We start from the raw sequence: 15710 nt of genomic DNA, 5'->3' as shown, positions 1-15710 counted from the left end.
TTCTGGGACTACCATTCTGAGGTCACCTTGCCCTCCTAATCCCCGATCCACTCCCTTTTTCTTATCTCCTACATCCCAGGATTGAGTTCACAGTCTGTCTCCAGACTGATTGTCAAGGTCACTTTTTCCTCTCCATCTCAATCCCTGTGTTTTTCATGCCCTGGTCAACTCTCTCCTGAAATATCAAACTAGCTTCCTAACTGGCCTCCCACTGTCCGTCATGCTCAGCCCACTGCCCCCCAATGTGGCAGGCGTTCAGGACAGCGAATGAGCAGCAGATGGATAGCAGGCTGGGCCTAGAGCACTTGTGGGCCTTCATACGTGGTGCACACGAAAGCCGTTCACCTGGTGTTCTTTTCTTTTTTTTTAACATCTTTATTGGAGTATAATTGCTTTACAATGGTGTGTTAGTTTCTGCTGTATAACAAAGTGAATCAGCTACACATATACATATACATATGTCCCCAAATCTCTTCCCTCTTGCGTCTCCCTCCCACCCTCCCTATCCCACCCCCCTAGGTGGTCACAAAGCACCGAGCTGATCTCCCTGTGCTATGCAGCTGCTTCCCACTAGCCATCATCGGTTTTACATTTGGTAGTGTATATATGTCCATGCCACTCTCTCACTTTGTCTCAGCTTACCCTTCCCCCTCCCCGTGTCCTCAAGTCCATTCTCTAGTAGGTCTGTGTCTTTATTCCTGTCCTGCCTCTAGGTTCTTCATGCATGGCCTTTTTTTTTTTTTTTTTAGATTCCATAAATATGTGTTAGCATACGGTATTTGTTTTTCTCTTTCTGACTTACTTCACTCTGTATGACAGACTCTAGGTCCATCCACCTCACCACAAATAACTCAATTTCATTTCTTTTTATGGCTGAGTAATATTCCATTGTATATATGTGCCACATCTTCTTTATCCATTCATCTGTCAATGGACACTTAGGTTGCTTCCATGTCCTGGCTATTGTAAATAGAGCTGCAGTGAACATTGTGGTACATGACTCTTTTTGAATTATGGTTTTCTCAAGGTATATGCCCAGTAGTGGGATTGCTGGGTCGTATGGTAGTTCTATTTTTAGTTTTGTTTTTTGTTTTAATTTTATTTATTTATGGCTGTGTTGGGTCTTCGTTTCTGTGCGAGGGCTTTCTCTAGTTGCGGCAAGTGGGGGCCACTCTTCATCGCGGTGCGCAGGCCTCTCACTATCGCGGCCTCTCTTGTTGCGGAGCACAGGCTCCAGACGCGCAGGCTTAGCAATTGTGGCTCACGGGCCTAGTCGCTCCGCAGCATGTGGGATCTTCCCAGACCGGGGCTCGAACCCGTGTCCCCCTCATTGGCAGGCAGATTCTCAACCACTGTGCCACCAGGGAAGCCCTACGTTTAGTTTTTTAAGGAACCTCCATACTGTTCTCCATAGTAGCTGTATCAATTTACATTCCCACCAACAGTGCAAGAGGGGTCCCTTTTCTCCACACCCTCTCCAGCATTTGTTGTTTGTAGATTTTTTGATGATGGCCATTCTGACCGGTGTGAGATGATATCTCATTGTAGTTTTGATTTGCATTTCTCTAATGATTAATGATGTTGAGCATCCTTTCATGTGTGTGTTGGCAATCTGTACATCTTCTTTGGAGAAATGTCTATTTAGGTCTTCTACCCATTTTTGGATTTCACCTGGTGTTCTTTGATCTGATCCCCTTTCTTCAGTTTCCTTAGGTCAGGAGTTTTATCTCTGGGAAGGCCAGTGGACCAGAGGCTCAGGGAACAGGTTTCTCCTCTATAAAAGACAGGAGAGACCCTTGACCCCCTCGCTCTCTCTGTGGTGACTCCGGATGCTTATTTTAATTGTCTCCTCCTGGAGTCAGGACCACTTTGCGGGCGGGGGATTGGTGCTAGTGATCCAGTTCGCCTTTCCACTTAGACCGGAACCTGAAGTATTGATTTGGTGCCACACCCCCACGTGTCAGCTGGCAGCGGTTTCCAGTTTTCCTTGGTGTTCTCTCTCATCTGCTCCTGCTGGGGGAACTTTAGGGTCAAGTCCATGGAACTGCTTTTCTGCGACCAGGGCCCCCTGCCCCCATGCTCCCCATGGTGCCACCCGCTCCCCTCCCCCATCACCACCACACGGGCTGCAGTTGTGGCCTTTTATGGTTGAGTTTCTCATTCTCCTCGGCCAGTGCTGACAGGGCCATTGGCGTGGCTGTCCGCCAGCTGGCAGGAGCAGCATGTTAAATGCCGTCCTGGGAGGGGAATGGAATGGAGGGGAAGGGCTTTCTGTCTGCTTCCCCCTTGGAGAGCTAAGAATAGAATTGCTCAATAAAATGAGGACTCACGTTGATGGATACAGCAAATCCACATTCATTCAGAGCCTATGGATTTAGAATCAGTCCAAAGTAAATCTGGATTAAGCCCAGGTTTACCTGCATGTCTCTAGGGACATCTGTGTATTATCTGATCAGGGTTGATTAAGTAGATGTAAAATGTAAATGAGATGAAACAGGAATTGTTTGGCCTACTCCAGACAGTTTCAAGCACTTTGGAAGCACCCGTTTGTAAGCCAGCTAAATAAGGCCAGTTTAGCACAACTTCTACTAATCAGCGGTAAACGTCTCTTCTTGTATGTTTTTTAAAGTACCCCTTTCTTTTCAGATAGTCTATGACTCCTATTTTTTTAAATGATGATAAAAATTAGCCTTTCCCTGGGCTTCCCTGGTGGTGCAGTGGTTAAGAACCCACCTACCAACGCAGGGAACACAGGTTCGAGCCCTGGTCCGGGAAGATCCCACATGCTGCGGAGCAACTAAGCCCGTGTGCCACAACTACTGAGCCTGTGCTCTAGAGCCCACGGGCCACAACTACTGAGCCCACACGCCACAACTACTGAAGCCCACGTGCCTAGAGCCCATGCTCCGCAACAAGAGAAGCTACCGCAATGGGAAGTCCGCGCACAGCAACGAAGACCCAACACAGCCAAAAATAAAAACATAAATACATAAATTCATTTAAAAAAATTAGCCTTTCCTTCAGTTACTTTAAATGAGTGATGTTTAGCTATTTTGAAGGCTTATTATTATTATTATATGTTAAAAGGCAGTGCAGAATTTGTGATGCACAGAGGGCCTCTGCCCATGAGTGGGCCTCCAGCCTCAGCCTCGGAAGGGTGAGGGAGGGGCCTCTCGGGCAGGAGAGAACAGCTGGACCCAGATGAAGTCCTTCATGCGACTTGTCCAACACAAGAAAAACAGGCCACTCTGCATATCTTTAAAGGAGAGAAACAAAGCAGAGAGAATCCCAGATACCCAGTAATCCCCCAATACTATCTGAGCTTGGAACTTGCATGATTTTTAAGGGCAGGAGATTTCTCATCGTAATGCTTGGCTTGGGCTTAAGCAAGATGCATTCTTGATCTTATTCAGCCTGATAGCTGGGAAAATAACAGGCCCCTGGAGTGAGGGTTCAGAGACCTTTTAGAATCTCCTTTTGGCTCTGTCACTGGCCAGCTGGGTATTCTTGGTAAGCAAAGTGCCTTGCCTAATCCCGAAGGGCCCGGATTACCCAGGTAGGTAACCTGGGGGCCCTTGCAGCCCCGCCGTTCTCTGAAAGCTGCAGGTGGCTGCTGAGGTGCGAGTGAAGGGAGGCCCAGGTGGGGTTAGGCACAGTCACAGGCCATCTTCAGACAAACAGGCACGCAGAGGCTGCCAGCGCAGTTACCCCAGAGAAGCAGGAGAGATGAGATCCTCCGTTTTCCCAGGAGTGAGAACATTTGCTGAAGAGAAAATCCTGGAACTGGTGCCATCGGAGCCCCTTCCTTTAGACTCAGCATTTCCCATTCTGCTAGTCAAGTCTCCAGGGAGCCATGAAAGAATTCCAAGGAAGCATGGGGCTCGGGGCCCCAGACACTGAGCCTGCCTGGTCTTTGCCAGGCCATGCCCAGGCCTCCCTCCCAGACTGAGTGCGTCTGTTTCTTTGGCCTGGAGAACAGGCTGTTCTGAGGACGTCTGTTCTGTCCTGAGGGTTTTCGTCCCCAGCTCATCCAGCCTCCATGTGGAGCTCCGTAGGTTGGAAAGAACAGAAAGCATCAGGCTCAGCCCGTGGCTCCAAGGGCAGGCATGCGGGTGGGGACTCCTAATCTCCTATGACTTCAGACTTGCATCTGTTCCGAACTCCTTAATATGGCATCAAATTCCTTGAAAGCATTGAGGTTTCACTTTGAATTAAAGCCACCCTCCCCAAACTTCACATCTTCTCTCATGCTGCAGGCAGTGACATATATCCTGTGTCAGTTCTCTCTCTTTTAGCTAAGAGACTAAATTTGGAACAGGGTAGGGGATTAATAGTACCTTTTCCAAAATACCCATTTCTCAAAGTTTTCTTTTCTTGACCAAAGCAGAAGGGGAGAATATCAGTCAGTGGAGTGTATCTGTATTCGTCATCTCAAACTACAGGACATTAAACGTGTCCAGTCAGAAGTTTTCCAGGCATTTCCTTTGAGGGAGGGAGGCAGGGAGTCTGTCTTTCATCTTTCTTTAGGCCTTTTTACTTCCTTAGCTGGGTCTTGAGAGGACTTGAACCACTTGCCTGTAAGAGAGTCTAGAGTAATAAACATCTTAGCCAACACCAGAGATATTTCTAAAAAGACCAATATATCTTTGAGAACAAACAGTTTTTTCTAACAGAACATACTGAACAACCAGTGAAAGTGGTTCCATCATAGGAGGCCTCCAGAGTGACTGCCACCGGTGGGGAGTGGCTGTCACAGTCCCAGAGTCATTCCAGGGCGAGTCAACCCAGGCTGGGGTGGCAGGGTATGGTTGGCTTCCGGGCAGTGCGTTCTTGGCTGGATGTAGAAGCAGCAGGGCTTGTGGGAGGGGAGAAAATGAATATGTATGTGTATATGTATATGTGGATGTAGATGTATGTATAGGTATATATGTATGTGTTTGTGTGTGTTTATGTATGTATGTATAGGTGTATGTGTATGCATATTTATGTGTATGTGTTTGTATATGTATACATGGACACACACACACAGGCAGAATGTTCTTTTTCTTCTCAATATTCTTAAGTCATTTGCAGGGATTTTCTTTGGCCTTCCTACCTTGCTGAGGGGTAGGAGAGTAGGAATCAAGTACTTTACCTGGGTTTGCTTATTTGATGCTTGCAAAACCCCTAAGAGGTAGATATGTATTAACCCCATTTTCCAAATGAAAAAGACAAACTTGTCCTGGAAGTTAAGGAATTAGCTGGAATTCACATAGCTTATAAATTCACAGAGCATAAAACATGGCTTTTAATTGCTAGTTTGGGGAGCTCTAGGACTCGGATTGTCTTGGAGGGGATGAAGGCTTAGTGAACACTGGTATCTGTAACTAAACCAACCACCTACAGAGGCTAAATCTGAAAAATAGAATTCTGTTCAGATGAGCACCTGCCAAAAATCAGCAAAACTAAAGAACCTCATTAATGAACACACTGACTACCGTGATTTGCCTTGAAGTTGGCAGTGTTACTGGTTCTTAGCATTACTGGTCTGAATGGGAAGGCAGCCAGCCAAATGGGCCTCTCCTAGTTTGTGTCCTCAGCTCATTTTCTGGCCCTCAGTCAGGGATGATTGTGATTTGCTACTGTGGTTCGCTTTGAAATTCTCTATCTCATTTTATAGCAGTCCTAGGAGGATGACAGAGAGAGGGTAGGAGTAATTTTTTATATATTATAAAGTTAGAAATAAACTTCTGCAATAATGATGACAGTAAAGGCTAGTCAAACAAGACGCTTTTCTAAGAACATCTCACAACAACCTTGTGATCCAGTGCTATGATCATGCACATTTTACAGAGGAGGAAACTGTGGCACAGAGAGCTTAGCAAGTAATGAATGAAGACAGAGCTGTATTCAAACCCAGTGTGTGACTTCAGATCTCACTGTGCTGTACTGACTCTCAGCGGGGCAGGTGTTTCCCAGGTCCCAGAGAAAGTGGAGACTGACCCCTGGTTATGTCACAGGTCACTGACCTCAGGCCTGAAGGAGACACACACACACACACACACACACACACATTGAACTCCTCTCAAAGCATATTTTTGATGGGAAGCAGTCCACGCCTCCTGGGCAGCTTCCTAGGTCTGTTTACACTGAGAAATATGTTTATGACTTGGGCAAAGCACAGGAAACCATGACGTGTAGACTGGAAACTAGCCAAAAAAGAGGTTTTTTTCTGAGCAAATCGGTATTTGTGGGGCTTTCCATATAGGCAGGTGTGTACATAGGTGCGACCGTGTGGATGAGGGAAGGAGAGCCAGGACCAGGGATCGCAGCTCCTGTTCTCCAGGCTTCTCCCCCATGACAGAGCAAATTAAAGAACTTCTCTCCCTGCAGTCCTGCAGAGTTGGGTGATGTTGTGCTTCTGTCTCCGCAGACAAGCCGGACCCCCCGGCCGGCACGCCTTGTGCCTCTGACATTCGGAGCTCCTCGCTGACCCTGTCCTGGTACGGCTCCTCGTACGATGGGGGCAGTGCTGTACAGTCCTACAGCGTCGAGATCTGGGACTCGGCAGACAAGAAGTGGAAGGAACTAGCCACATGCCGCAGCACCTCTTTCAACATCCAGGACCTGCTGCCTGACCGAGAGTATAAGTTCCGTGTGCGTGCGATCAATGTCTATGGAACCAGTGAGCCGAGCCAGGAGTCTGAACTCACAGTGGTGGGAGAGAAACCTGAGGGTAGGCTGCCTTCCTTTCATCACTGGCTTGAGATAAATGTGCATGACTTACCTTGTGTGTGTAGAAGCCTGAACTGAGACGGGTACAAGGGAACTGACAAGACATCACTGATGACTGGCAGAGTCTTTTGGGATCTTGATTTCCAGTGTTGGGATGCTGATCTATATTCTAAAAGAGGTACCTATGATCCTTCAAAAAATATTGAACCACCAGTTCTGGTACACTCCCACCAGGGGCGATGGTGTGTTAATCAGGAGCACAGTCCTGGAAAGCGGGAGCTCAGGTAGACCTACAGTTTCAACGTCTTGCCCTACCCACTCATCCAGCTCCCTCCTCTCTTGCACTCATATTTGAGGGTGAACTCAGTGTCAGGGAAGACCGATAAGATTGGGAGCATAAACTCTAACAAGGAGGACAGCTAACTATAATGAGATGGGCTGCATCCTATTAGACCAGTATAAACAAATTGCAGAGACACAGCAGAAAGCATGAATAATTTTGCCATGAAGGTTGGGAAAGACTTCCTAGACGTAATACTTATGCTGAGTCTTGGAAAAAGGAATAGGATTCCAAGAGGTAGGGCAGATTGGGAGAGGCATTCCTCGCAGAGGAAACAGCGTGAGCAAAGGTACAAAGTGGTAGAAATGCATGGCATTTTGAGACTCTTGTGTGTGGCCAGGGCATATGCTGTGTGAGATAGAACAGGAGGAAGCAACACAAAAAGGACAGTGTGGGTAAAATTGTGAGTTCATCAAAGGTTTTCAGGCAGGGGCTTGATGCAATTAGATCTGTTTTTTTAGAAAGAGAGTTAGAGGAAGACTAGACCTTTGCAACTCAAGGGGTGGTCTGGACCACTAGTCTTGGGATCCTGGGAGCTTGTTAGAAATGCAGACTCTCTGCACCCCACTTCCCTAGTCCCTTCTGAACCTTCATTTTAACATTATCCACCCTCACCCCGCCATGGATTCATATACACTTGAAAGTTCGAGAAGCACTGGAGTGGACTAGGGGGGTGAGATTGGAGTCAGTGAAATACCAGTTGAGCCTCTGTGGTGTAGTCCGGGAGAGGTATAGTAAGGGCTCCTTAGGAGGTGGAATTGACCATTCCTGATGACTTTTGGGGCAGAGAATTCAAGGGAAAAGTTAGAAGAGTCTAAGATTACTCCCAGGTCCCAGCTTGGGCAACTAAAGACAAGTTCAAGAGCCATTTAGAGGTTGATTATTATGATTCATGGTGGCTAACATATATTAAACACTTGCTGTATGCTAACCATACATTAAGCACTTTACGTGCATTATGTCATGCATCTAACTCAACGAAGTAGATACTGTTATTACCCCCACTTTACAGATAGGGGAACTGAGGTTTAGAGGGGTGAAGCTACTTGCCCAAGGTCACAGAGCTTGGAAATGGTGTGTTGAAGCTTGAAATCAGAGCTTGGAAATGGTGTGTTGAAGCTTGAACTCAGAGCTGTCTGAGCCTGAGCCTGAGCTCCGTTGGTTAAACTAATGGAGGAGGCCAGGCTGCCTCCCAGTGACTTGGAGGTTAGATAGCAGGGAGTTCAGAGAAGGTGGAAGTTCTGGTTTCAGTCCTGTTGAGTTGAGGTGTCTGAGGGATATCCATGGGGAGGGGTCTTCAGACTGTTGGATGGTTGAATCCAGAGCTCAGGAGAAAGGTTTAAGCTCGAGCTACAGGTTTGGAGGGGGGTCTTCACTATTTAATTGGTAATTGAAGCCATGGGCACGGAGAGGGGGGTAAAGAAAGTCTACACTGATACAGAAATGAAGGAGCCTGCATGACCAGGAGAAAGGACTGAGAGGGGAGAGAACCAAGGGGAGGCTGGAGCTATGTTGCAGAAACATGGAAGCAGCGAGTGGCAAAGAGGAAAGAGATGAGGATGCAAGAAGATCTTTGGATTCAGCCCTTTGATAAACTGTGATCTTTGAGAGCAAAGTCCATAGTGTTTCCACAGGGTGGAAAATGGTTGGCCTGGGGCTAAGGAATAAATGGAAGAAGGAGAGGCCAGGAGTATGGAATGTTACTTCAAGAAGTTTCACGTGAAGAGAAGAAAACGAGTGCTGTGAATTTAAGATGGAGGCAAGGCTGGGGGCAGGGAGGAAGGTGGAGGGAAAACAAGTGAAAGACTTCTAGGAGAAAAGAGAGCTGTAAGATGTGAGATAGAGAGAAGACTAAAGGACCAGGAGCTGGACAGGGCGCAGGTCCTGAAATCACCATATAGCCAGAGGCATCAGACGTATGGAAACTGTCATTACAGTTTGATACCCCTCTTTAGTTTCAAAATTTAGGCATAAAACAGATATTAAACTTTCCTTTCAAATTAAATGAGGGCTCCAGAAAGAAAGTTTGGAGGTTGCCAGTGGGAAACACACCAAATTTACAATTTTGCCTGTGCAGCCCTGTCTTGGGGGCCTTTGCCCAGTGAGCCCTAGAGATCCCCAGAGGGCAGGTCTCTCTGAGAGCCACAGTGTGCTGTGGCGGCGTGGATCGTGGAGCCCGGCCCGAGAGAGCCCTGCCAGACCTCTTTGCAGTTTCATGGGGCTCCTGCCCACTAGCCGCTCACAAATGTCTCCGGGAGAAAGAGTGACAAAACTGCCATCGGCCGCCCTTTGACATGAGCAGAACGGGGAGCAGACTGGTTAGAGTGGGCGGGCCAGGAGAAGCAGCCAGGTTCCAGTCTGCATGTTTTTAGCATATTACTTTGTCCAAGAAGATGACTCCCAGCTCCTTAGAAAAGTGATAGAAAAGGGGTAACATGGCAGTGAGATGTGCATTATCTGCAAGGGAAAACTTCCAGGTCTTTTAGGGCATATACCAGGAGAGACTGTAGAATACCTGTTGAGCCCCACACAGAGGACCAGAGGCCACAGGAGCTGCGCGTGTGGCTCTTAGGAGGCCAGGACAGCAGCTTCCAGGGCTGTGAGGACGGTCTATGGGGAGGAGGGGCTGGGACCACTTGGCTCCAGGCAGGTGGCCTTTCCCTTCTTGCCTGAGGCCAGCTGAACCCCCTTCTGTGGTCCTCAGATTCTCTTCCTGGGGCCCATCCTGGCTGGGAGCAGACAAAGGGAAATGTTGAAATTGCCTGCAATCCAGAGGAGGGGTCCAGGCTACCCAGGGCTTCCAGGCTGGAAGATGCTCCCACCCCCAGGTCCAGCTGGCTTGTCCCTGGTCAGGGGGTGGGAAGGGGCAGAACAGCACAGAGCATCCTCTGAGGGGCAGAGGATGAAGGGGGGGATGGGAGGGTGAGGGTAAGGGGGTGTGGCTTCCAAGTGAAGCTCTCTGTGGACGGCTCAGAAGCCTGTCAGTTATAGCCTGGGTTGATCATCTCTCTCCTCTTTAAAAGTGCAATGGCTCTCAGAGAAGTTGAGGGTGTGTGTGTGTGTGCACATGTGTAGAAGAGGGATGTGATTATAGTAGATCATTTCTGTGAGCCCGTGGGGTCTGGTGGTCATAAAAAGGCAGTGCCAATTAAGCATCCCCCTGCTAAGCGCAGCTAATGTTGGCTCTCACCTTCCCCACCGCTACCACGGCCCTTCCTGCCTCTGCCTCAGCAACTTCAGTTTTTGGCTTCATCCGGACCTCTCAGTTCCATCCCCGCCCTCACTCTGCTTTCACTCACTGAGTGTGTCCGGTGCCCCTCCTGTGTTCCAGGTGCTGCCGGGGCGCTAGGGATACAGTGGAGGACACAGCGTAGCATGTAGGTCTCCACCCAGCTCTGTGGCCTCCTTATGCCAGAGACCCCCCCCTCAGACTAGGACCCCTAACCTGACAGCTCCCCTCCTCGTCTTCCCAAACCTGAGTAAACGAGCACCTCCCCTTCCCCCTCCCACCCAACGCAGCTGCTCTCTCCCATCCCAACCAGGTCTGGATCTCCACTCCCACCATACTCAGCTCTAACTCTGAAATCCACTCCGTCCTTGCTCCTAATCCTAATTTGTTCTAGTCTATATAGTTGTTAGCAAACAGCTGTGATAGAGGCTGCTTGCAGAGTAGGGTAGCGATGCAGAGCCCCTAGAGAAGCAGCGGAGATCAACCGCTCACCCTGAGCTGCCGCGGCTGCTCTCCCCGGGGCGCGGGCGCCCTCTAGTGCCCGCTGGGCGCACAGCAGCCCTCCGCCGTGCGAAGGGACCGCTCTGTCCAGGGAGCTGGCTAGACACGTGCCACGTGAGGGCCAGAGCGCTCAGCCGGTCCTCCCTGAAACACCACTCCAGGGGGATGGTGTCATCTGCCTGCAGAAATATCTTGGAACCATCTTCCAAATAGTTCTTCCACTTAACTCTTGGATCTCACAGCTCTTTCTGGGTGGATTTTTTAAAAAGTATTTCGTTGAAGTCCCTTCTACTGCAATTTAGCTCCTTCCTGAACGGAAAGATGGACACCACGTGGCCACCTCTCTCATTACTACCCCTTTATGCTCAGAAAGCCTGGCAAATTGAATTGTGGTCTTTCCCCCACACCTCTGGGATTCCTCCTCTCATGGCCATTTCCCTGCCAAATAGAGTGGAGACAGGACGAGAAGGAAAAGGAGGAAGGGAAATGTCTCAGCCTGGAGCCTTGGTCTGAGTTCCACACAGAGGAAGGGTTGCTGTGTGACAGTGAGCCAGAGGCGGGGGCCTGGGTTCCCTGAGATTGAGCTGGACCCCACAGCCATGGTACCAGGAAAGCACTCTGCATCTTGACTGCTAAGGAGAGAGGCAGGAGGTGAAGGTAGGTGTGGTATTTGAGACGAGGGCAAGAAGGCTAGCTCCATTTCTAACTGGTGTCAGAGAGATGGGGAGAGGCCAGTTCTAGAACTGCATGCCCTTTCAGGGCCACCTGGAAGATGCCTCCGGGAAACAGGTCATTGGAAAGCCCCTCATGGGCTCACAGCCCTGCTGCGGCTCCTTCACGAGGAGAGGACAGACAGTTCCTCCTAGAGATTCCAGGCCAGGAAAGCCTGTCTCTCTGTACTCTCTCATCCTGCTGCTCATTCTACACCAGGATCTGTGGCATGGGGACAAAAAGGTCAGGACAGGTCAAACCACTGTCTCAGCGAGGGCACCACGGATCAGGACGATGGGGCCTCCCTGACACTAAATGTGGTTATTATCATTAATATTTTGTCTCTAAGGCCCCATCCAGTGACTGGCATCCACAAGTGCTCAGTTAGTGATTGTTGAATTGACTTGAATCTCTTGCTTTCCTTAAAGCCCTGTTTGAAATACCATTGTTAAACTAACCTAAACATCTCTTGAACCTATTTATCGTTCTTATGGTGGCTCTTGAGATGTGATTTCCAGGTGCCTACAGCCTTCCTCCTATGTGAGGTATAGCGCTAAATTGTTCTCCCACGTTATAGTATTCATTAGTTGGTGAAAGTTCGTAACCCTAATCTCACCCTTGGCTATTGTGATTTTTTTGTTTTTTATCATGTCTGCTTTAGGCTTCTTTCCCAACCAGAGAGGCCTAATCTTCTCTGATTGTCTTCACATGGCAGCTCTTCCTTTCCATGGCCCATACCTCCTCCAGCTCCACTGAGACTTTCTCAGTGCCAACAGCCAGGGTTCTAGGATCACATGACCCCAGGCCCTACCAAGGGCAAAGTAATAATACCTGTTGGCGGCCGGTGCACACGTCCCCAATGACAGCATTCTGTTGGCCAGAGCAGTTGGTTAAGGAACAGGGCTCCTGCTTTTGGTTCTAACTAGATACCCTAGGGTTTGTCATGCTGAAAGTCTGAATGATTCAATTCTCCCTGAACACATGACTCCATTACTACCTTCCAGGTGTGTTGCTCTCAAGTACATTTTGGTCATCCATGAATTTGACAGTGTCACTCTCAACTCTCAAATCTGTGATTTAGAAGACTCGACCAGTTATACTCGCATCCCAACAGTATCTGTGAACCCCACCACTAATCTGAGAGTCCCCGACGATCTTATCCTTTTTTATTTTTCCATGGCATTTTCCTTTCTGTGACAAATATTCCTCCCAATCCCACTTGTGTTGGTTTTTTAAAACTAAACTTCATCAACAGCATTTTAAGAACTCTAAACAAATCATAGCCTCTCTTGTTCCCGGTCACATGCTTATAAACTCTCTCAAAATTCTTTTCCAGCAAGGGGTACTTATCTTGCATGGAAACTGTGTGACTTCTCTCAGGTTGCCTGCTTAGGTTTCAGTAATTTGTTCTGCCCTCAGCCTAACAGAGAGGCTCACTGTCTACAATTTCAAGCTGCACCGGTCCCCAACCCACACCTTCATCGCCAGCATTCCACTTGCGAAGCACACAGAGCTGGGCCCGCTCCCACACAAGCCCTCCTTGCTGGGCAGTGTCTGACCAACCCCTCCGCCCCGTCTGCTTTGACCTTCCTTCCATCTGCCGTCCCTTTCCTGTCCTCAGTCTTGCTCTGCTGGGAGCTTCAGCAAATCATACCCTTTCCCCCAGTTGTTCACACACACACACACACACACACACACACACACACACACTTTAGAAATCCTTGGCCTCCCTCTCTGGCTTCCTCAGGTCTTTCTACCTCTTCAGGAAGCCTCCCTTGGTTCCCGCTGTCAGACGGGACACAGCCCACATCGTGGCTGAGCAGCACCTAGCACATCACAAAGCGTGGCATCCAGGGCTAGCCAAGGACCCGAGAAACCACCCAGAAATACAGTGCTTTCCTTTTACAGATGAGGAAACTGAGGTCCAGGAAGGGAAAGGCACTTGGCTAAGGTCAAGAAGCCACAGTGGCTCTTTAGGGACTAATTATGCCAAAGCAAAGGAAAGCCTGGACTTCTGAAGTGGGTGTGTTTCTCTGGCCACCAGCCTGTCCCCTCATGACCCCCCACCCACTACTGAAACATCTGTGTGAACGGCCAGGGTGGGCTGCTCCCGTCCCTCCTTGCCATACCCGTAAACACCCACTGGCTTCCTGCATGACGTCACCCACCTCCTCGCTGTGTTCTATCATTTCCTTTAAGACACAACTCAAGGGCTCCTTCTTCCTAGACTAATTGCTCTGACTTTATACTTGCCCCACTTGTGTCACCTTCCTCCATTGTCTACTCAGTTTGTACTGGGATATCATGTGCTTGATTACATAACACTCGTAATGGATATTTCAAGGATATGTGTTTTTTCCTCTCCAACGAAATTATATATAAGCTCCAAGAAAGGAGGAGAGATCATGCCATCTGTATTTTGTTTTGTACACCCATGATCACTGGCAAAATAACTGGTACCTAGCTGGAATTCCAGAAGAAGTTCTCAGCAAATGGATAAATGGATTTGACACTAGTAGCAATTATAAGCTGCTGACTTTTGAGCCGTAGCAGAAAGGGACTATTGTAGTTATGTGTAGGTTCTGAAAGTCAGAGAGACTAGAAAAGATGTGAAGAAGGGCATGTCTAGGGGGCCTCAAGGCTAGAGGGGAGTGGATGGAGGGGAGAGCTGGCAGAGGAGGGGCTGGGTGGGGTGAGGAGGCCAGCGCCTGCCGGTGGATACGTGGCCCTGTTGCAGCGTGGACCCACTGACCCCCTGGTGATGCCCAGAGCTCTGGGCTTGGTGGTCTTGTGCCGGGGGAGGCTGAAGTCTGACAGGGCCCCCGGCATGCTTTGCTCTCGGTGGGCCTTCATTAGTAATCGCCCGCGCCCTCTCTCCCCCTAGAGCCGAAGGATGAAGTGGAGGTGTCAGATGATGGTGAGTGCTCGCCCCCGTCCTCGGGAAGACTCGAGGGGTGGAGGGGGATGAGTGAGGGGTCTGATGGCTCACACTCACCCCGACCCCCACCCTGCAGATGAAAAAGAGCCCGAGGTCGATTACCGGACCGTCACGGTCAATACTGACCAGAAAGTGTCTGACTTCTACGACATCGAAGAGAGAATAGGATCGTAAGTGGAGTGGGAAGCACCCTTCCGGAGCCCAGGGTGAGGGTGGCGCAGGCCCCGAGGTTAAGTTCCCTGCTTCCTCTTCCTGTCCTTCCCTGGGTTCTGCCAACTCCCCAGACTGAGGTTCCCGCAGAACCGGGAGGGCTTGACCTGTCGGCACCCGTGAAAGCATCACCCGGCCAGGGCTCTCTTAGGAGCTGCTGTGCCCCGGGCTCCCTCCGCAAGCTTGAGCAGGCCCGTCCTCCTCTGCAGTCCACCCCGCACATGGGACATAACCCAGGGCAGCGGGTCTGGCCCGGCCCGTCTTTAGGATCCCTTCCCTTTGATCCGTGCTCGCCATTCAGCAGTTCTAGCTCTAGTGCTTCAGGAGAACGCGGCCCCTCGACGTGCACCTCCTGTCATCACCCCTCGCTTTGTGAACTCAGTCCACAGTCTCTGCTCAGGCTCTTCCCTGGGCTGCGGAGACACCAATGGACTCAGACCGCAAGCCTGGGCTCTCGGCACAGCCAGGCTGTGCCCACCAGCAGCGGCACCCAGAGCTGCCTGTCGCCCACTGACTCTCCCTGGAGGAGGAGGGGAGGTGGAAGAGAGAGGAATGGGGCTCAGCTCTTATTTCCGGAGGGTTTCTGTCCAATAAAGGAATGACACCAACCTCATCACAGTCCTGAAGAATGAGGACCCTGCGCTGGGGCGGGAGTGGTGTCGGCAGAATGCCACCACCGCCGTCCCCACGGTGGGAAGCAGGGGCCTTGCTAGGCTGTCTCCAGGGCCCCGGTACTGGAAAGGCGTGGAAGGCAGGCAACCACTCAGAAATTCTCGGTACTTGGGGAGGACTTCCCCAACCTGACGTCACGGGTCCTTTCGCGGGGGAAAGGGAAAGAAGTCCGTCGCCAAGATTGAGGCCTCAGCCCAAGGAGGTGACAGTCCTAAAAGAACAGCAAGAGTGGACAGAGTTAGGGCGGGGTTGCGGGGCCAGACCCGGGCTGACACTCACAAGTGATGGAGAGTCGGTTTGTCAACGTCAGCAGTGCGCTTCACTGACCTAGAGCAGGGACTGGCAAACTTTTTCTGTAAAGGGCCAGATAATGGATATTTAGGGTTTGTGGGCCA

General features: G+C 49.9%; 1 protein-coding gene across 8 annotated transcripts in view; it reads left to right on the top strand.

Annotated features, from left to right (window-relative positions):
• MYLK (myosin light chain kinase) overlaps window positions 1-15710 on the top strand; it is a 276906-nt gene that overhangs the window by 230139 nt on the left and 31057 nt on the right. For all 8 annotated transcript variants that reach the window (XM_082394846.1, XM_082394844.1, XM_082394845.1 and 5 more), the window contains 3 exons: window positions 6413-6715; window positions 14380-14412; window positions 14510-14603. In XM_082394846.1, the coding sequence (XP_082250972.1) occupies window positions 6413-6715; window positions 14380-14412; window positions 14510-14603 (430 nt within the window). The remainder of the gene's footprint in view (window positions 1-6412; window positions 6716-14379; window positions 14413-14509; window positions 14604-15710) is intronic.

Source organism: Balaenoptera borealis (assembly GCF_965194805.1).
Source record: "Balaenoptera borealis genome assembly, chromosome: 5".
Lineage (NCBI taxonomy): Eukaryota > Metazoa > Chordata > Mammalia > Artiodactyla > Balaenopteridae > Balaenoptera > Balaenoptera borealis.
This window is presented reverse-complemented; position numbering and strand designations above follow the sequence as displayed.